This window comes from Musca vetustissima, unplaced genomic scaffold (genome assembly GCF_032173495.1).
Source record: "Musca vetustissima isolate MV318-11 ecotype Yass unplaced genomic scaffold, APGP_CSIRO_Mvet_v1 utg9639, whole genome shotgun sequence".
NCBI lineage: Eukaryota > Metazoa > Arthropoda > Insecta > Diptera > Muscidae > Musca > Musca vetustissima.
The window spans coordinates 856964-879813 of NW_026887794.1; the positions used below are offsets into that span (position 1 = coordinate 856964).

Below are 22850 nucleotides of genomic sequence, written 5' to 3' on the forward strand. Positions count from 1 at the left end.
ACCAAGTACTGGGGGTGCCAAATAACAGTCACTTCAGTTTGACTATGCGATAATACAGATTATGAAGCGGAAATGTATATGGAGGCTAGACCGAAGCGTGAGCCAATATATACCATTTTCAGTACCAAACGTCGCGAAATCAAAGCTTTATTTGAAATATTCTGAGCTTTTTGGTGAATTCGATCGACGCATATAGCTAATTCGATATAAAATTTTATGGCATTTCGAGGTGTTGCAAATGAAATAAACACTCCACCTCTTAGAGGAGGTTATAAAATTCAGTCAATTTGACCTAAAAATTGACAGATTTGGGAAAGAACTTCGAACTTGTCGGATATGGAAATTCCAACTCCATGGATGGCTGCAAGCCTATGTTACCGAGGTCTGCACATTGACGATCTGCCAATTTTAGGGAAACCAAATGTGCCAATGCCCAGGAAGTATCAGACAAAGAGTTTTACCGGAAATCGATAAACTTTTGCAACAGATTCATCGAGTTGGACAGAAATACCATAACCGACAAATAAATCCTTCCATTTAAGAGGAATCTTAAGTTTATTAACAAGTTTACAAGGAACTAACAGAAAGCTAACCTGCTCTGGATGAGAAAACTCTAAATAGCCGAAGCTTGAGTGGGAAGATGATATCAGAAATCTCCAATCAATCATGGCCTTATAAGGGACCACCATCTACCAATGCAAAGAAAGTTAAGGGAGTAACAAAGTCGTCCAGAAGAAGAGCTCGTAAAAAGGTATACAGAATTGCGACCCACTTCCGAGCAATAATTATTTCGTTGCGAAAACACAGAACCAAGCTTATGACAGTAAAACCTTAAACACAAGCATTGACTGTAAAGAGGATGCAGTTATAGGTCTATCCGATTCCCCGAAGTAGAATAGTACCTTTTGGTAGTACCTTTTTGGGTGACCTATTTTCCGGTAAGTCAGATATTTTTAAAATCTAGTAAACAACTGTAGACTGTATAGACCAGGCATGATTAGTTAGTATCAATGACCTCACATGAACCACTGACTCACTGCTATCAAGGTTTACAAATCACGTCATAAGAACTATTGACATGCTAGTTTCTACATTTTTTATATATTTTTCTATTTCCCGATCCCTTTTTCAATACACATATCCTGCTTAAGATTTCAAGCCTAAATGATAATTTTACAAATATTTTATTTTATAATTCCTTATACTGTTTAAATCTCCTAAAATAATAACAAATTTCCACAAATCTGGCATCCCTTAATTACTTTGGAGCCATAAGGAGGAATGTAACAACACTTCCACCTCACTCTCTCACACACTCTCTGTTTGTAAAGAGTGATATATTTATGATTTATGATAAAGGGTAGGGTGATGGAGTAAGTGTGTTATTGGAGGAGTAAGTGGGGAGCACACCACCACACAACAACAACAATAGTGGACAACTGAGCAAGAGAACTAATCTACTCACAGTAATAACAATAATAAGGGAATTTATTAGGACGGATGGAGATGGAGAGAGCGCTCGCGAGAGAAATTGGCACATTAACTTGATGTGGGGAGAAGAGCCCAAAACAGAGCAAGTGAAGTGAATGAGTAAAGCAGGTGTGTTGTTTTCTCGTTGTTGTTTTTGTTATGTTCGTCGTCGTCGTCTTCTCAGCCGTTTCATAGGAGCCAGCCAGGAATAAGGTGATGTACGAGTTGTTGTTTTTGTAGCGGTTTGTGGGTGGTGTGGGGGGAGATCGCTTTTTGAAGGTGGATAGACAATAATATATCACTTGGCAAACGCACTTTGTCACTGTCATTTGTTTTTCTATGATTTGAAATTTTCATTTGAAGTGATTTGGTTGTGTTTCTGTTCTGCCTGCAATCAAGTTGTGTTGTACGTGAACTTGGAGGGGGCGTCTTTTGACAACAAAAATAATAATAACAGCAACAACAACAAGAAAACACTTGCATACGTCACTTCGTCACCCATTCATTCATACAGAAAAAAACAAGATTGCGTTATGATGACGACGGCAACGACGAGAGGAGGACGACCACAACTGTGTTGTGATGATAATGATGAGCAGATAGTGATGACGATGGACAACATCGCTTTCGTCGTGGCCGTGGTCGTCATCGTCGTCGACATCACCATTGTTCTCAGCGATATTGTACAACACTCGCGTATCGTGTAGAACAAATTTGCGGAAATTCTAGGCAACTGCTGCTGCACAGCTGCCTGCCTGCTTCCAGGGGCAACAAACATATTTTTCCTTTGGTTTATTTCGGGTTTTTTTTTCTTCTTAATTTCGTAGTGTTTTTTCTTCTTCTTTTTTTGTTTTTTGCTGTTAACCACAAAAATGAATATCGCCTGTGTTTTTCATAGTTCATCGATATGTGAATATGTGTGTGTTGTTGCCTTTGTATATTGGATGTGGGGAGGCTATGTGAGTTTTCGCGTGAGTAGATATACAAATTTTTTCTCAAAAAAGAAAAGATTCTGTTTCATCCATCGTATTGACTTTTTGTTTAATTTATTCTTTTTTTCATAATCATTTTTTTATTTTCCACAATTAGTATTCAAATTTTGTGCACTTCAATTGCCTTCTGGGGCCATTTATTATCAGATTCACTTGACCATATTCTTTATTTCTTCATGATTTTTGCCATTTATAGAGATTTATTTTTATATTTTGAGTTGAGTTTTATTAATTGAATTCTTTATGCATTATTTTATTTCAATACTTTTCATTTTTTTCGCGTTATTTTTCTCTACCTCAAATTTGTCGGAGTTTTGTGTTTAAATCAAATCCGTGAAATTCTTTTGGGTTCCATACCAAAAACCAATTTAGAGTTTTTCTTTGTGTGTTTTACTTTTTTTCTTTATTTTCCTTCGAGAGTGTGTGAGTGTGTTTGTTGGCTGGTCGATGTGTATGTTTGCGCGTACGTTTGTGCGGGTGTGTGTTCGTGTCAGTGTTGTGTTGTAGTAAGAACAACAGTTAACGGCGTGTGGCGTTAAAACATTTCGGCCAAAACTGTTTGGCATCGGAAGAGAAAATTTATACTAAAGTCAAAGATGTATAATTGAATGTTATTTGGCCAACTTTTCAGCGACAATCACACAACGAACTTGCTCTCTCTCCCGCTCGCTCTCTCGGAACTTTCCAGTGAGCGAATTTGCCTGCTCTCCCCCACTCGTGTACTGAGAAATCCACGACTAAAAATCTGTTTCCTTCCTTTATTTAACGATAAGCCAGGCAAGCAACAGAATTGCCATCAGTGGGGGAAGGGTGCAAAGCTTTTTTTGTTTACTATAACAAAATTGTTGGAGAGAGATTGAGCAATGCGAAAAGAGAATATCACGCTACTGGGGGTCGTCTTCTACACACCAAGAAAAAACAAAAGCTTTTTAGCACCTTCGTTGGTTGCTGTTATTCACAGAAAGTTTCTTGTCGAATTCAAAGAATTCTTGTTATGACTTGCATACCTTTGTATTTGTTGGGCTGTATGGTTGGTTATTCCCATGAAATAATGCAACCCACCACACTTGGTTACAAGGAGTGTGGGTGGGGTGTGAAATGCACAACTATCTTCATTATCTAATAAACTAACAGGTGTCAGTTAAAATTAGTGCAACAATGCGAATGCCGTGAGTAATGAAATTTCAGTAGTTTGGAGGAATTTTTAATAGTTTGACGACTTTTTGGAGTAAAGTAATTTTTGGGGGAAAATGAGTCAAGTCGTAATAATTTGGAATCTAGAAGGTCTATGAGCATACAAACATACGTGGGAAGTATAAAATAGCTAAGGATTGATATCATAATCTACAAATTTGGTTTTAACTATATCCAATCATCTCCAAAAAATGGCAGAGAAGGTTACAAGGAACTTAAGAATGAGTTAAAACCTCGTTGAATTCTTATACCCTCTTATGCACATTCAAAATACGTACACAAAATCGAACAGAACTAAGCCAGGAACTAGACTAGGACTTCAATCGAAATCCTTAAGACAGCAAAAAGATTAGGGTTCCGTTTTATGGGTCATACCAACACGAGGACAGGTATTGATAGATTTGTAGTAAGAAATTGAAAAATGTACCAAAATAGCAAATTGGGGAGGTATCGTAATATTGGCGGCTATCCCGAAATTGTACAAATATTGAAATTTTTTTGTGTAGAATTTTTTTATCCAATGAGAATTCAAAATATGAAACTACCGGCAGTTTGACTAAAAAATGGCCGAATTCTTAAAAAAATCGGTATTTGTGAGATTCCGTCATATGAGGACTTCCTCTAAAAGTGGGGCAATATTGATAATGTTTGCAATAAATATTTGGCATCTAATGAGATTCCGTAATGGAGCCAATTCGGTTGAAAATACCTATTCAAAATATAAAAATTTGGGAGATACCGTTATGGGTTCTATAAAAACGTGGGCGAGAAGATCCTCTGTAATATTAGTAATATAGTTGGTATCAAATCATGTGTATATAACGTAAACACCAAACACTGTTAAATCGAAAAATGCGGCTGGAACCTTCAAAATATCAATAATGGGCGGGACTGTTATATGGAACCTGATTCAAACATACATCAATATTGGAAGTACTCTGCAAGGAGAAGCCACTTCTATTGTATAAAGCAGCTGGGGAATTAAAATACTTCAAATCGCTTGGAATTCATAGATGGGGCTAGAAGGTTCGATCATTCTATTTAATTTCCCTATTATTACCTAAAATATGACCACATGATAAATGGGTAATATTTCATCGTTAGAATCTATAATATGTCAATCCATCGAACGTCTAACAAAAACATATTTAAAACTACGGACCAAGAGAGTAGATCATAACATTTTTTTTCTTTTGTTTTGTAATTTGTTTTTCCTTTACAAATGTGTAGTTTTATTCTTCTATAATGAAATACATTTTTCACAACTTAAAAAAATCACACAACTAAATTAAAATATGTAGTTATCAGTTTTCATAATAAAAAAAGTGGAGATACACATTAAAATTATGTGTAAAGCCTAATAGTTTGATCTGCACCAGTAGAGAATATCCAGGGCTGTACTGGATGCCAGCACACATCTAAAACACCAAATTCTTCTACCTTTTCGTGAGTTTGTAGCTTCTTCAGAGGTACAATCAAGGGATTTTGAAGTAAATCACTAAACAATAACAAAAGTTAATAAATACCTAATATCAAATAAATATTTAAATGAACTTACTTATACACCATGCCATGTGAAACAATAACCGATTGATCATCACTGGCCGAGGCAAATAGAGGATAACGCAAATGGAAGGCCACACTACGCACAGCATTCTTATGAAGACGCATTGTTTGGTATGGTTTCGTCGAAAGATCCAAATCAAACCACAATATTTTCTTGTCATAGGTTGAGACTAATAAATTATCACCTTTAGGATGTATGGACATGCCAGAAATCCATTTGGAGTTGGTAAGCAATTTCTTGATGAGTTCTTGTTTAACCAAATCATAGATGCGGACATTGTGTTGGGTCTGAAAAACAAAGAAATTTAACATATTAAATATAAATCTTCAAAGTAGTGTTTTATAATTAACTTACCGCCACAAATAGACATGGTTTAATCGGATGGAACAATACACACTGGATAAGACCCTTACTCTTGGCGAATGGTATTTGTGATCGACGTTTAGAAAGTTGATGGATGATGGCTGAACGATTGGCACCCTCGGGCATTACACTGGCAATGTAATCACCACGACCATGCCAAGTGACCTGACGAATTGGTTTGAAGTGTGTAATAACCAAACGGACACCCTTCTCCTGTTCTGCTGCGTCAGCGGTAGCCCATTGGACAGCTGTCTTGATACGATCACTTTCCAAGCTATCGATTTGTGGAGCTTCAGCTAATAAATCATCAGTTTTCTTGACCAACATTTTATCACCAACTTTGGGATTTATTAGCAATAGACGATTGCCCGAGGCAACAGCAATAATGGCCAGTTTAGGATTGGGACACCATGCGACACAACGGACAACATCATCGGTTTCAATGGTGCGTATACAACGACCAGTGGCAATTTCCCAAACTAAAAACATTTCAAACAATTAAAATTTAATTTTGATTATTTAAAATGAATGAAAAACCTACTTTTAACTGTCTTATCATCGGAACCAGATACCATATATTCTCCTTTGGGTTCCACACTGACGGAACGCACCAAATCTGTATGGCCCTTGTAAACCAAACTTTCAACTGTGGGGAACGGCTGTAGATCCTTGGGTGATGGTAATTTGGGTATCAAATATTCAGCATCAATGTTTAGCTTGACACGTCTTGTTCTGGGACACAAATACAGATCCAAACAACGCAAGAAACGTTCACGCAAATAACGTGGATAAGCTGGTACCTCACGCAGTGAACGATATTTCTGTGGCATAAAATGAAGTTTACGCTTGTGAGGTTCATCTTTCAGTTTCAACCATTCTTTCTGTTCCTTTTCGTCGAACAAATACTCAGGTGGTGGATTGTACGATTCTGCATGGCCAGGCAAATCACGTTTAGGTGCCGAAACTGGATCATGTATACGTCTCATCTGTTCACGACTTGTATCAGTTTCCCACAGCATGTAGAATTTGGGTCCACGTTTAGCTTGTTTTTCCTTTTCCAACTCGTCCATGGTCTTCATCCAACCCATTTTAAGGGCATGTACCATACGACCAATTTTCTTCTTCTCAGACACGGATGGAAGGAAAGATCTTTTGTGGTCGGGTACATTTTTAATGGGCATTTTCTCAACTTCCGAGGTGAACCATTCAATCCATGGCTCATATTCGTTGTGTTCAGGATTTGGAATACGTGAGGAGTTTATACGTTTAATCAATTCAATATCGGCATCGGTTAGTACCACTTCTTGTCCTGTCTGTGGATCCTTAACAGTTCTCCAGAAGTTAGGATCTTCAATTTTACGCAAGAAGTCATCGATTTGATCACCCTTTGGAGGTTTAATGATTTTCTTGGCATCCCAATCGTAGCCAATGTGTTTGTACTCATCGTACCAATGCATAGGTATGTTGCCCACAGTGTTCCTAATATCTTCTTCATCGGATGTATCGGAATTTTCATACTCATTGTATTGTTTTACTGAACTATCGGAAGTTTTGCTTCCTTTTTTGTTTTTCTCAGATTTGTTTAGCTCATTATTGAAATCCTCCAAAGCTTTAGCGGGATTGGCAGGTTTTGAATTGACAGCTTTAGGTTTCTTTTCTTTCTTTTGGACAATTGGTTCTTTGTCATTGTTGTCTTTAGCTTTTTCTTTTAGAGTTTGTACTTCATCTTCACTATCCTCCTCTTCAGCATCATCGTCATCCTCATCATCTGCATCTTCCTCCTCTTCTTCGCCAGATATATCCTCAATATCTGCCTCATCTATGCTATCTTCATCATCATCGTCGTCCTCGTCTCCACTTTCCTCCTCCCCATCATCTTCACCAGCCTCTTTGGCTTTGATTCCCGTGAAGTTACCATCATCATCACTTTCAAATTCCAAGACACTATCGTCTGAATGATAATTCTGTTCTATACCCTCATCATCGGTGCTGTCACCATCAGCCTCATTGACTTTCTGTAATAAATCCTCCTGCAAAGTAGAGAAAACACATTTTATGGGAGCTGTTGAATTCAATCCCCCTATAAGAAACTTACATCCTCTTCTTCGCTGCTGTCTTCAGCTTCTTCACTTAATTCCTCCTTGGATTTCACAACAATTTCCTTTTTCTCTTCTGCGGCTTTTCTTTTTGTTGTTTTCTTTGCCATCTTTATTGTTCTTATAAATTATTGAGGAAAATTCTATACTTTTTTAACCGATATATATACGAAATATTTGGAATAAACACACCGCACGTGTTGTCAGAAGGAGTAGGGGTTTAAACGTCGACTATGTTGTTATCGAAAATCGATTGTAATTAATTCTGCTGCGAGTGGTCATCGGACAATCGAATTTTTGACAAACAACACAACTGCTTTGTTCCAGAATTCGCAAGAATCTACAACAGAACTTCTGAAAGGGATTTGATCCAATGAAATATGGGCTCATTTTTGTTTTAGAAATTTGTATACTTATAAAAACAAATAATGAAATTACTTTTTTTTAGGACTTGACTACACAGCCCAGTGCTGCAAAACAACCTCTATGTCGTATCGTTGATATTTCAACGCAGTCAACTTTGGCTAGCTGTAACGTAGTGTTACCAATTCTTAATTTGATATCAAAAAGAAAGAAAAACTTTTAAATTATTTTTACATTTTATGTTAGGAATATTTTATTTGTTTCTATTGAATTTTCAAAATGTTTTGTACCACCCAATAAAGAAAACTAACTTATTATACAATATTTTTAAAATATTCATTGGCCCCCGTAAACTTTTATTCGCGGCAATAAAAAAATCTCAATATTAATAATTAAAATACTGATATTAATTGTATAAATTCGAATTTTTCACAATCGAATAGTATAGAGAGAAGTTATGGTAACTTTTATATGATTTAATTCATTTTATTTTACAGATGTCTTTGAATTAATGTAACGTTGTTTCTAAATAAAAATAAAGACAGTTGTACAATTACATTTTAATGGTTTTATTTTATTTAATTTTTTGTAAAATTTTATAACAAAGAAATGTACTTAAAATAAATTATTTTATTTAACTTTACAAAAAACTAGAAATGTTTTGGTGAAAAAAATATTTAAGACTTCAAAATTGTCCTCTACAAGTGTGCTGTTGTCTATAAATGTTTAGATACATATATCTAAATTAGGATAAATAGATCAAATATTAAACAATTTATTTGTAAGGAGAGACGTTTAACGTAGCCCAAGGCTTTAAAATATCGTATAAAATATTCTTAATGTTGTTGTTGTTGTCTTATGAAGAAAACCAAATGGCATTTTAATAAGAAAAAATTCACAGATTTTATAAATTCCCCTTCGTTTTTTCCCGGGATACATGAACTCTAGGATAATGAATTGATCAATTAATTTAAAATAATAAATAAAATATTGTTGTCATTATTGTCTTAAAACTATTCAGTATTTTATCAATAGAAAAATTCAATAGTTTAAATGAAAACTATTTTGTAAACCGTAAAATGCTAAACAGCCATTCATACAAAGTGTTGTTGTTGGTGTTGTTGTTGCTGTTGGTGCTATCTGTATGCTTTTTTGTATGTACGAGTATATGTATTTGGCGTGGTGAAGATGATTCTGTATATTCTCATATTAAAATGATTTAATTATCTGCCCATAATTGTCATTTCATCTGCTGCTGCAATTTCATCGGTTGGTGCTTTGGAGCCCTTCTTCTTGCCCGAATACCATATGAACAAGAAACCAGATACTAGATTAACACCAAATGTAAACCAGGCAAAGAATACACCGTAACCATAACTGTAAATGAAAAATATATTTTTTTATTATTTTTGTTTCAGAACAAAGAAAATCGACAACGACTCACGTTAATTCAGCACCATCTGGATAACTGTAGAACAAATGTTCTTTTGTATAGTCAACAGAGGCAAATAAAACTTGCAACACAACCATAGCGGTAGATGCTGCCACCAAATCAATACCACCAGCCAAACGTTTAAACATATAACGTGGATTTTGAAATGTATAAAATGAGAATACGGAACCCAATATCATTACAAAGACTGTTATGCAGGCAAATGAGGCTTGTGAGCGAATGTAATCTGAAAATATAAAATAATAATTAGTTGAAATGAATCTTTAGGTTTTCGTATCTGAGTAGTTTTCAAGGATTTTAGACTCTTCAATAGACATTTCAAAGATAAACACAAATCATTGTACAAGTAGTGGAGAACATTTAATAAGATAAGTAAAATAAGAAATATTTGTCAGAGGTCCCATAAATTATATATTCTTGAACAGAATAAACTTGTATTGTAAAAGAATAAACTTGTATTGTATTAGAAAAATGTATTTAATAGTTGTGACTATATTAATGTTCTGTTGTTGTTGTTTTTTTTTTCAGTGGAATAAAATGCTCATGGGAATTGGGTAATATTTTGACATAGCCTTCATATCAGAGTCCCCAATGTATTCAAAATATATTAGAATGCGCACCTCATGGTGGAATGTATAAAAAATTCGGTCCGTCCAAACTTAACAAAGTTCGATTTTATACTTCTTACACTTACCCATCAAAGTCCAATCAAAACCGGGATCCATGCGTTCTCCAGCACTAGGGAACATATCAATATATTTACAGCGGCCTTAAATATGAAAAAAAGTCAACAATATTTAAAAAATATTTTTACGAAGGCATCAGAAACAAATTCTACTTACTATTCACTTCATATTTGTAATATTTCGTTTGTTTGCCATTTTTGGGTGGCTTCGGCGGCACCAATTGCAATATCACATGTTCATCATCTAACACATATGCCGGTAGACCCAATTCTTTTGCATATGGCCAAAACAAACGCGGTACATAGGCCCGCTCATTCCAACCCTTAAACATGGCCATTTGTGCCGTTTCAGGTATAACAAAATAATAATTCGTTGCATTCACCACAACCGTTTGTAGAGCCTTGCCGAATATATTCTTACTTATTATACCCTTTACATCGACGGGATCAATAATTCGTGGTTTTGCATCAATGGCTATTAGTTCATCGCGAGCTTCTTTGGTTGACAATACCAAACGATAAAATTCATCTTTAAATTTATTAAAGGAAGCACGATCATCCAGCACCCAATGAGCGAACATACGCTGTCTGGCTTCTTCTGTGAAATTTTCCAATGGAAAATGGACCTCCGCCTTGCTATATTCGCTAATGAAATCCAAGCGGGAACAGTTCCTTTGAGCTTCACGTATTGTTGTGGGATTTTGTATGGCGAAAGAGGTGAAATTTCGTACAACATCGGCATCTTTAAGGGGTGAGGGTATAACAGTGTTACGGCAAAATCTCCATAAACCTGAATGGGAGGACATAAAGAAGCGTCTGGTTTCGGGTATGAAAATGCCTGCAAAGCAAGAAATAAATGTTGGAAGTGATCATGTAAGTTACAAATACATACAAATAAACTAAGTAATTTAAAGTATATATCTTGGGAGTTAGTTACAAAATAAGTCATGATTGCATATAGAGAAGATGAGTCATGCAAATTTTACTTTTTCATACTGGAATGAATCGACTCTAGGGCGTTAGTCGTCCTCCCATTGTTTTAATATTTATATTCACAAAAGAAATCATTTCTTATTAATATTATTTATTGCAATTGTTTTGATTAAGTGACGCCCACAACAACAAAAATCTACGGTTGACAGAAAAAGGCCTTCAACAAACTCTGCTGCCATTGAACTCTCAGGTATCTAATTAATGGCCTGACCACCGCCATTATGCCTTTATATTAAAGAAACAAAAAAAATAAATATATGTACATATGTCCCATGCGCATTTCAATACGCTTTTAAATAATATGTATGTATGTAGGGTGATTTCGTATGGTTTAAGAAAATGCACAGCGCGATCAATGCGATCCATTTAAACTGTCAAAAATTATTTTGACTTTAATGTCGAATATTGTCAACAAGTACATTTGTTTGTTGATTGTCTAAACATTACAGAAAAAAGTATATTGAATAAATATGCAGATGGATCGAATGTATATATATAGTATATAGAGAATATTTTCCTGTTTATTGACATTTTTGTGTAAAATAATTAAACAGGGAATTTGTACTAATATTTTGTTATAGAAATATGTTTTTGTTGGACGCAACAAAGATACAGTAAACGGAGTGGATTATGGCTAATGCACTAAAAAGCAGAAAGGGGAAAAATAATTCTTATTTTGAAGAAATTGTTTATTTGAATAAAGGCTATTTTTATATCGTAACCTATACATAATTCCAAGACATAAGGTTTAGAGGTAATTAATGTTTTTCTCAGGGGGATTACTTTGTCATTGATGAAAAATAAAGGGGTAATTTTTGATTAGACCTCTTATATGGAGCTTCGTATAATCTCAGTGTTATTTTTTTATTAATATGACCCTATTAATTTACTAATCTGTATATTAATCAGTATTTTTATTGGGTATAAAAGGTCGGTCTTGCCGAACTTAATGCCATTTTTCACTTCTTTTGTTTTATTTTTTCAATCTATTAATGGAAATTCCTAAGTCGTTTAATATCATGATGAACATATATAACAATATATGTATGCACAAACATATGCATCATGCATATGTATGTATATATTTCTTTTGCGAATTATATTAATGACAACGCAAAACACAAAGAAATATTAAAAATGTCATCAATTTGAATACAAAGTGCATGATTTACAAAGCCAAATAGACATAAATGGAAAGCGGTGATTTTGTCGTTATTACAAATTGGCCGCCATGTTCATGATTCCAGAAAACCCATAAAAATACTGTGAACAAAGGAAGACATTATGGCAAATAATGCAACACTCATGTTCAGTGGTGGCGATGGGTCTTTATGTGAGTGTCGGCATTACTTTCGTTAGAAATATTTTGCTTCTTCTAGCATTAGGGAAATTGTGATGTTGTTAGGAATATCTTTGGGAATTTCATGTGTTTTAATATATGTATTTTGGAATACATTTTGTAATTATATTAAATATTTTATTCTGCATAACAATTATTAACATCTAACAAACAAATTATTTGGAATTAGGCGAACTTAAATCGAGACATTTTAAAAAATTGATCAATTGAGGAACTGAATCTAAGAAATCACAATTTCAATGAATTTTCTTTTGCAGGCAGGCCCTTAGGGGATTTCGAATATTTCTTTTTTGTATATTGAAAAAAATTATAATACTTACCACCAGATCCCGATATAATAATCCAATGATCTGTAGCAATGGCGATAATCCAGGTGAGCAGCGATAATACCATTAAACAACTGCAGCAAAATAACACACGACGCTGGAACATATAGGCCTTTAGCAAAGGTTTGCGGGATTCTTCTTGACCTATATTCGAGGCTCCCGACACCTCACGTTTTGGTACCATAGTCGGCTTCATTATGGTCTCATATGTTGTTTAACTTTTTTCGGGAACACACACGCATGCACACACATACAAAAAAGGAAATAAAAAGAATAATGATAATTGAAATGACATTTTAACGGAAGCAAGCAAGGGTGTTGGGTGTTGGGTGTGATTGTGCTGGGTGTTGATTGTTCGCGCCAAGTTGATAGTGTCCGACAGAACAAAAAAGAAGAACTTAATGTTTTCCTTGCTGGTCATTTACAATAATTGAATAGCACATAATGACAGACAGAATGTCATGAGGAAAACATGATGTTAAAAAATGTTGGCTGACCACTCGAATGCCAATTTTATTTTTGTTGGTAATTTTTACAATAAGTTCTTAGCCCTAACAGCAGACATAGCTATTAACAGTAGTGAATTTTAGTTTTTTGTTTGCTTTTCTTTTCTTATTTTAAACAATGAACATTCATGTAGTACGTATAGACAAACGGACAGACAGTCGGTGGGGTTGTGTGTTAGCAATTCGCCAAAAAGACAAATTTTCATATCTTGTATTTTAATTTATTTAATTCATTTGTTTTGTTTGATTTTTTTTCTTCATGACGATTTTTCGCTGGGTGGGCTCTGAGATTTCGAGGGAATTGTTATAAATATCTATCGATATGTTTATTTGCTTTTGCACCATCTTTACAAAATACCCTACATCAAGACATCTTCGCAATAATGTAATATGATATTACGATTTGGAAATAGGAGAATGTTGATTCCAATATTTCGATTTATTTCGACAACAATACAAATTTTGTATGACCTTGTCGGGCTAAATGTCGTCGATTTTTGCTTATATTTTTCTATTAAACCATAACGAACCTAATCCCGGTGAAACAATAATTAAGATCACATAAATTCTAATATATTTGACGTGAAGTTGTCTTCCAGTAGCATAAGTTATTTTTATTTTCAAAATCTTAAAATAGAGTATTTGAGGGACGTAGATGGATGTGGCCGACTTTGCGATACGGTATCCTATGTATGTACCTCTAAATAATTTCTTGTTATTGGCGCATAAGGCCTATGCAAGTTAGATCTATGCAATTGCAATATATGATTTAAGCAGGGTTAACGCTTGGCAGGCCTGATGATCTCCGAATCACGATAATATTTCCTGAAGTGATTTTACAAAGAATGTGTGATTTTTTTTGTTGTAATAACTAAATGCTTTGCTATCGATAGGCCTACTGGTGTGTTGTTTCTCACTTGTTCCGAGGGACCTCTCCCTCTTTTCCATCGTAAGTATCTCTCCGTATATGCCTGGGAGAGGGTGGCGAACCACACTGGCTTACCACCGACAGAACTATTGTGTTGTAAGAGATTTACAAAGATTCTTTATCAGCATCCTAAGAGCTGCCGGCAAGCCACTTGAGGATCTTCTTCCTACTTCTAATATTGTTGCAAGCGAACATCAACACTTTGTGGTCAGAATCTGCTGTACAGATATTTAACCTTTCACATATGTCATCGATATTAGAACCCGACGCCATGATCGTATAATTATACCCATATATTACGATCTCTATGTCATCTGGTGGTTGTGGAATTTTAAACAGTTCCGGAAAAGTGGTCCTCCTTGGTGAACTATTTGTTTATCTCCAGTCGTACTCCTTCAGTAGCCACCAAACTATATATTATTTTGATGACGGTTGTAAGTGGTCTATCGCAGTCATAAGGAGGCAGTCCACAGGTTTTTTTCATTGCGTATGACCGAGAATTGAGAGATCAGATTTGAATTAAGAATTTTAAAATTCTTATTGGAAAAATATCATTAGTAAACGAATTGAAAGTCCCCTATTTCAATTCGATTATATTTGTTTGGAGTTTTAGTATTAAAAATTTCCTTACACAATCAAAATTTAATCTATTGGATTTAAATTTGTTTTTAATTAAATCGAAACACTTATTTTGTAAATCAACTGCCGCGGATCTTGAGTATTATTTACTGGAAAAATAAACGAGGGAATCTATTTTTTACTTCCAAAACAATGAAAAACATAAAAAATAAAACATATTGTAGGGTATCACATAGTCGTCGTCTCTTATTATTTAGATTGGTATCTATTTTGTTTGTTTTTTTTCTAGTTTCAAATTCATTGTTCTAATGTGCTTTAATTCATTTTTATTTGGCATGTTGTTCTGAATTTAACAACAAAAAATTGTCTACGAAACTGACAAAAACTGCCAATACCATGATATTTTTATTTCAGCCAAAATCCACGCGGTTTGTCGCCTTAAAGAACCAACGTTCGTTCGCAAACACTTTTGAAAATTTCGAAAAAAAAAACAAACACAAAATAAAGAATTTGAAAATTCACATATTTTGAAATAGCTGTCAAACAGTTTGAGCATATCGTGGAACACCATTTTTTTGCGATCATAAATTTTAAGTTTTGAACAGAAACATTTCCTTAATGAAATTTTTTAGATTTTAAAGTTGTTTTTCATAATAATTATCATTTTTTTTATATTTAAATTGCTTGTTAAATTTTCTTATACTTTGGTTAATTATTATTAAAATTTGTTCCGCATATAATTTTTTACACTAGAATTATTGTGATGATTTCTCATTGTTGTCTTCGTTATATTCAACACAATGATTTATTAAAACTTTTGAGATTTCGTAGTATTTTTATGAGTTTTTGAGACCCAGACAACCCGACACAAATTGACACAAAACTATTAAAATTATGCAATATATTTAAAAACACTTTTTAATGTTATTGTTGTTATTATTCTTGATGATTTTACTAACTTCCAAAACAATGACAAAAAGTTTTTTTTTTCAATTTCGTGATTAATTTCTTTTATAGGATTTAATTTCGTGTATTCATTTCATGTAGTATGTATATGGGTATATTTTCTATATTATTTGTCTCAGATCCACATTCCGCTCGACACGGGCACTTTTTTTCTTAAATTCAATTCTTTTGTCTTTTCGATATCATGTTGTCAAAAGACTTTTTACACTCACTCACGTTCTGTTCTGCTTTACTATTCGAAGACGTCGCCTAACCAATTGCTACTGAATGTTAGGCCACTGTCAGACAATCCAATAGGCTAGAAAACCCCCAGCAGCACCAGCATCAGTTAGGTGTATGAAATATTTTCAGATCAGTTCAGTTTTTCTTATTTTTGTTTTCTTTTTGGGGAGAGATTTTCAGCATTTTAGCCACTCGCCAAAGTAATATCTGCAAAACATACAGACACACACGTGAACACATTTATTTAGAATATAATTTAAACTCACACCGAAAAAAATATTTGCCAGATTAAATGTAGCAGGAAGAACATTTAAATTGTATACAAAAAATTACAATGAAAATTAATTATTATTTTCCGCTAATTTTTGAATAATACTAATAATTGGTAGAAAATTTATTGAGAACAAAAATTGATTACTGTTTATTAATTCGAAGTTTGATTGAATGTTGTGCAGAAAATGAAATGAATGATGATAGACTTTATTAAATGGTATTCAATTTTAAACTTATAGTACGTTTACATTGTACCTACGATCCATAACCAGGTACCCGGGTACTTTTTTACATTACAATGCTGCTATTCCTTTATTTTAGAAGATGTCAACATTAAATTGGAAGACTTGAAATTTTTTTATCAAGTTTGGTTAAATATATTAACCAAAAATGAGTTTTGATTTTTTGACGGGATTCCATGACCAGGCACAAGGGTACCTCACCTTTTATTTCAAAGAAAAAGCTTTTTTTAATTTTTATTTTGTTTCAAAATGTTTATTCATGTGTAAGAAATAACTGCAGTTGTTTTTTAGTTAAATTATCTACATTTTATTCATTTTATATTCATTCTTTTTTCTCTTGTTGTCTGGTAAAGTAGCGCACAAATAGCAGCATCCTATTATAGGCTTCCTGTCATCAGTAGAAGCAGGTATATTGTACCGTCTCTACTGGCCTTCCCCAAAAAACTCTCATTTTGATTTGTTGAAAAAATTGAGCGTTATTTGACGCACACACTAATCTCCAGCAAGTTTACCCAATTTTTTTTTTCTTCTTGTTCTTTGATATGGAACAGTTCTGTTGTACTTATAAATGGCACTAATATCGAGCATATTGTAAAAAAATACAAAGCCCAGCTTTTTGTGTGTCTATGTGGTATACTCACGAAGCGCCTGGTCCATAACATCCACGCCACCTATTGTTCTGTTGAAAAAATTTATGATTTCTGGTTTGCCGTTTGGATTTACAGCTGGATCATCATGCATTGTCGACAACAATTTGACGGAATTTGTTTTCCACTGTTTATAAGAAACTATAGTAACATTCTCTTGGAAATCAAATTTTCTCGTCCCAACGATCCAACTCTTATCGACTCTTATTTCTGTTGGTATATAGGCTTATTATAGTACGTTTACATTTAACCGGATTTCGTTAACCCAGTGGGTTTCAATTGTCAATTCCTTTGCATATATGTCAAATAAATCCTCATAAAGAAGGTTAACCCCTGTAAAAAGTTCTAATGTGCATGTCATTTTATAGGAAAAGGGTATCCTAAGGGGAAATTGCAGAAGGTTGAACTTTTTTATGAGGAATAAAACCATCCTCCAAAGCTAAATACCGTGTTGTCTTCAAAAAGTTGTCTAATTGTAGAAACAATGTGGAGATAGGTAGAAGAAGAAGAAAACAATATCTAAAGAGGAAACAATTGAAGCTGAACTGAAGTCTGCAGCGGAAAATCCGAAGATCCGAAATTTGGTTGTTTTCTTCTCAATCTATGTGCAGAATAAGTATAGCTCTATCTTAAATATCCGTATACAATCGTGACTGAAGGGCGTTTCTAAAAAGCAATAGAATTTTATTCTGAAAAGATGTACTTTATGGGTATCTGACATACAAGTTTGGTTGCTTGGATAAATTCCCAACATACAACTGAGTATTTATAAAAACGTAGTCAATTATTTCCCGCCGACTTACTAGAGGTCCCATTTTACTAAATTACTTAGCTGGTATGTTACAGAACGCTTGTTCCATAAGCCGAGCTTAAAAAAAGATTTCCAAGCGAGTCGGTCTTCTGCGTATCTCCTCCAATTTCAATGGCCATGCTCCGAGATGTTGTCTTATACTTGGTATTTCCACCTAATTCGTGGCTTTCCCCTTCTGCGTGAATCATCAGTAGGTTTGTTTTTAGATGCCTTTTGAGCTGGGGCATTCTCATTCATTCACACAATATGACGTAGCCACCGAAGTCGCTGCAGCTAGATAAGACTGGCTGTGTTGATGTCCGCGTATAGATTGTAAAGCTCGTGGTTCATTCAACGTCGATATTCACCGTCGACACAGATCTTCTCGTAGATGTTTCGGAGAATTTTTCTCTCAAATGCCCCAAGAGCTGCCTCATCTGTTTGCGCTAGAACCCATGCTTCAGATCCATATAACAGCACGGATAGTATACGCGTCTTGTAAAGTGTGAGTTTGGTCTGGCGGGAGGTGGTCTTGTTTCTAAACTGCTTATTTAGATCAAAGTAGCATCTGTTGGTCATCCTTCTCTGAATTTCAAAACTGATGTCATTAGTTTTATTTATGGCGGTACCAAGGTGTATACCTTTAAATCTTTAACTATCACGAAGCTGTAGTTCTCAAGTTCCACAGTTGGTCCGAGTCTACTGGACGTCTTGCGCGTTGATACCATCAGCTTGGTCTTCTCGCCATTTACTGCCAGACTATATTACTAACAAGAACAGTTTAAAAATGGGTTAGCGATTATTTTTCCATTACTTTAGTATTTCCATTCACACTTTTCATTTTCAAATTAACAGACTAATTTTTCCTTGTGTATATAGCATTCACGTTCTCCCCTAACAAAAAGAATCAAAACAATGAATGATAATCTCTCCCCCATTACTATTCTCAATAATGTAAATGTTGGGGTATACCAACCGCCAAGAGCGTAAATCAAATGATGCATCTCTATCTCTTTTAATGTTCTTGCTGCTTGCCCACCAAAAGATGCTCTTGGTTGGTTGCTTGGGTCTGGCGTTGGTGTGTTTGCAAGACGTCATTGTTTTATGAGCCAAAGGAAGGATAATCGTGCAAATCATTCATTCACATTGCTCGGGTGGATCAACATAAACAACGAGATTAAAATAAATATACATATGAACAGAACAACAACAATAAAAAGAAATTCCAAACATTCGTATATGAGTGTGTGTGTGTAGAATGTTTATTTTTCCTTTAGACATTTGTTGTTTCTTGATCCGTTTGCCATAAAAAAGAGAAGAAATCATGTGTTTGTTGTGTACAAAAAATGTTCAGCCAAAACTTTCGTTGTTATTTCTGTTCACTCTTCTCGCCCAAAACACGCACAGCAGGTGTCACTACAGTGTTTGTTTCTTATTTTATAAATAAAACTGACATATAAAACTTTCAAATAAAAATTTTACACACAGATTTTTTGTCGCTTTCTATAACAGGTAAATCTGAATTTCTTTGTATCTGACATTGTGTTTACATCAGAACAGAACGAACAAAAACAAGATCAGAGATCTATAAAAATTTAGCAAAGCTATTTGTTATTGCTAGCTGGCAATTGTTTTTTTTTTCAGAAATTTGTGTTGGACATGTGTCAGAAAGATGTGCGAATTTGGGATTTTTTCTTTCTAATATTTTCCTCATTCACATTGGCTTGGCGTATTTGTCGTCTCGGGGCGCTTGTTATCTTTTATAGGTGGGCGTTGTTAATATGGAATGCTAATGTGCCTTTATTTATAACAATTAACAAAAAATGACCAAAATTTCCAATTAGTATTAATACAATGATGATCATGATCGTATACATACAAAAAAAAAAAAACATATAGTATATGGACTTATAGACGGTAAAAAGTGCGAGTTAATAATTACACTATGTAACAAAAATTAATATGTATATGTTAATATACATAAGATTATTAACAAATATTTGTTTTTAAACTAATTTACAATACTCACTACCAAAACCTACTATTAAGTGACGAACATTTTAAAAATTATTTTTCCGGTGTGAATAAAACAAATCATTTAAAACAGTCAATCAAAATTAAAAACCAGTAAAAAGTTATTAAGTTTGGACGGGGCAAACTTCTTATATCTTCCACCATGAAGTGGATATTCAAAATACTTATAATTGATCGGACATTTTTTGACAACAGGATTTGACATCCATTAAGAACCTAAAATATCAAATTGAAAAATAAAACTTTTTGGCATGGAGATTTTCTACCCGGTGAGCATTCTAAATCATAGCAAAATACGGGATAAACAGTTACCTTAAAAAGTGGACCAATTTTTATAATTTTTGGTACAACGACTTTCTATCTAATGAGAATCTTACATTCTAAAATAAAATAAAATGTAAAATTTCCGAATATTTGGGTATATCGTTATATACCGTTAGAACTATAATGAGCTTTTTTCCTTATCCCTTTTGAAATATTTGGACGCTTGCATTGCGTTGCTCACATAGGGTCGTCGAAGTATACCAAGCAGGATCCTCTAATTATATTTTAATTTAATAAAAAACAATAAGTTTATATTTCGACATAATTCACCAAAAGATTTATTGGATGATCAATTCCAGATAAATTCAATAGAAATTTATTTTATCTACCGATCTTGTTCCACGTACTTCCATACATAATTTTCAAGTTTGAAGACGACAAAAATGCGTCGGATACTTTTGTATTGACAATTTCAACAGAAACTCCATTTATAGGATGAATAAGGGTTCAAGTGGATTTTAATAAGAGATAAGATGGCAATACTTATCACCAAAAGAAAATGCCTGACCCTATCTTCTGGAAGGATATTTTTTCATTATTCAAATAATAGCATTGAAATCCAGAAAACTATACATACGTTGTATTGTTTTCCAACTAATAATCCTTACAACCCCCACAAACCGTAACAAGACAAACCATAAAAAACACATTTTACACGATGCAAATCGTTCGATCTTATTTACAAAGTGTTTGCTAATTTTTCATTTCAACTCACCTTTTAGCGGTGTCGGCACCCAAACAACCAATCTCACGTAATTTGCATATGCTGTATGGCAGCCTGCCGGCATGGTCTGGCCTGGCCGCACATTTGAAAATCCAACTAAAAATAAAATTAATTGAGTATCATTGCATTGAATGATCTTCTACAAATAAGTGATTCAATCCGCACAATTCATTCATTCTCCGCTAAAATTTTCGAAGATTTTTTTTTTTTTGCAAATTTTGAACGAGATCAATGATGGCGGTTGGGCTGGGTGGTGGTTGTTGGACAAGAAGAAATACGAAATCAAAAAACCAACCACTTGTTGGCCGACTGGTTGGCTGGCTAGTTGTTGCTGATGTTTAATCACCACAGAAAAAGCACATCGCAAGTGGTAACATAAATTCAATGGTCGCTCTTGTTGTTTTCATTTAAAGTGTATGTGGATTTATTTTTTTATTTTCGTTTATGTTTTGAAACAAACAAAATCAAAATCGGGGCTGTCTCGTCTGTTTCACTTGAATACTTGTGGCTTGTTGAATTGCTTGCCAAAATTTATTAAAATATTAAATTGCCATAGCTTTGTAATTAAATCACAAAATTGAATATTCATGCTGAAATGGCGTTCAATATGAAATAAATCAACGTATCGAAAACAAACAAAAAAAGTGAAAATACAAATTTTTTTTATATTGGAACACTTTGGCAGGGGAGTGTGATTAAAAATGCGTGGGAAGACGCCCATTATTCTTATGTTTTTTTTTTTTTCAATAAACAATTTTCAGTAAAATAAAAAAATTATATATTCATTTTATTTGGCATAATATGTCATTAAGATACATTCTTAAATGTTTTGTCACAAAATTAATATGGAGCAGTGACACAGGAATCTATAAGATGGAGGCTGCCATATTTAGGAAATATGGATATAAATCATAATTTTTTATATTTTTTTAAACGTATACACTTGACATGTGGTCTGTTGAATATTTTTGTTTTAGCTAAAAACAATAGTGGTGATATTTTGGGTTTAGGCACAAAACAAACGTGCTAGGTATCGAGGGAAACAATTAGCATTAATCATTCAACAGCTGCTGAAAAACATTATAGTTTGGATATAATATGTCAAGATCTCAAACGTGTCAATATGTCATAATTAACAAATATATATATATATATATATATATTGATCCAGTTAATAAATTATTGCCGACTGCTAAATAAATAATTTTTTTGCATTGGCCAATTATTCAACTTCAATACAAAATAATTTAAACAAGTAAAAAACATGCTGCCGACAGAAATATACCACTTTTTGATATTGCGGTCGTCATATCCTGACTATATGAATCGATCAAGGTAAGTGTAAGTTCCATTATAACTTGTAATTAAGCCGCAGTTTGGGACCAATTTTTCGGTTTTCTCTAGTATCTTTAGAAGTCATTATTATATTATATTATTAGTCCCATCTTCGAACTTGGCCTAAGCTTGGTTAAAATAAAACGATGTGCAAAGTTTGGATGGACTTGGATATTCCGTTTGCTTCGAGTTCAAAATATTTACACATTGTGGGGGAGGTACTAAAAGGACTGGGTCAATTTAAACATTAGGTTGTGTAAATCGGATAGTCCCTCTCATGATGTTATATAATGCATTTTCGACAAAATTTTGACTATTTTTTGGGGGAGTGCCAAAAAGGAGCGGAACTATATTCAACTTCTTCGAACTTTTTTTTATTTTTACCCTTATACTGGTATAGATACATACTCTATATCAG

At 33.9% G+C, this 22850-nt stretch overlaps 2 protein-coding genes across 2 annotated transcripts; both read right to left on the minus strand.

Moving 5' to 3' along the window:
* Positions 1 to 4993: 4993 nt before the first annotated feature.
* On the minus strand, positions 4994 to 7793 carry LOC133335491 (ribosome biogenesis protein BOP1 homolog). Its single transcript, XM_061543763.1, has 6 exons — positions 7682 to 7793; positions 7257 to 7616; positions 6128 to 7103; positions 5578 to 6065; positions 5215 to 5510; positions 4994 to 5154 (listed from the first exon to the last, which is right to left on the minus strand). The coding sequence occupies exons 1-6, from the start codon at positions 7790 to 7792 to the stop codon at positions 5001 to 5003; spliced, it is 2385 nt and encodes a 794-aa protein (XP_061399747.1). The 5' UTR covers position 7793; the 3' UTR covers positions 4994 to 5000.
* A 1475-nt stretch (positions 7794 to 9268) lies between these two features.
* On the minus strand, positions 9269 to 16185 carry LOC133335504 (uncharacterized). Its single transcript, XM_061543780.1, has 6 exons — positions 16058 to 16185; positions 12857 to 13080; positions 10341 to 11021; positions 10193 to 10267; positions 9490 to 9724; positions 9269 to 9422 (listed from the first exon to the last, which is right to left on the minus strand). The coding sequence occupies exons 2-6, from the start codon at positions 13056 to 13058 to the stop codon at positions 9269 to 9271; spliced, it is 1347 nt and encodes a 448-aa protein (XP_061399764.1). The 5' UTR covers positions 13059 to 13080; positions 16058 to 16185.
* Between the last annotated feature and the right edge of the window lie 6665 nt (positions 16186 to 22850).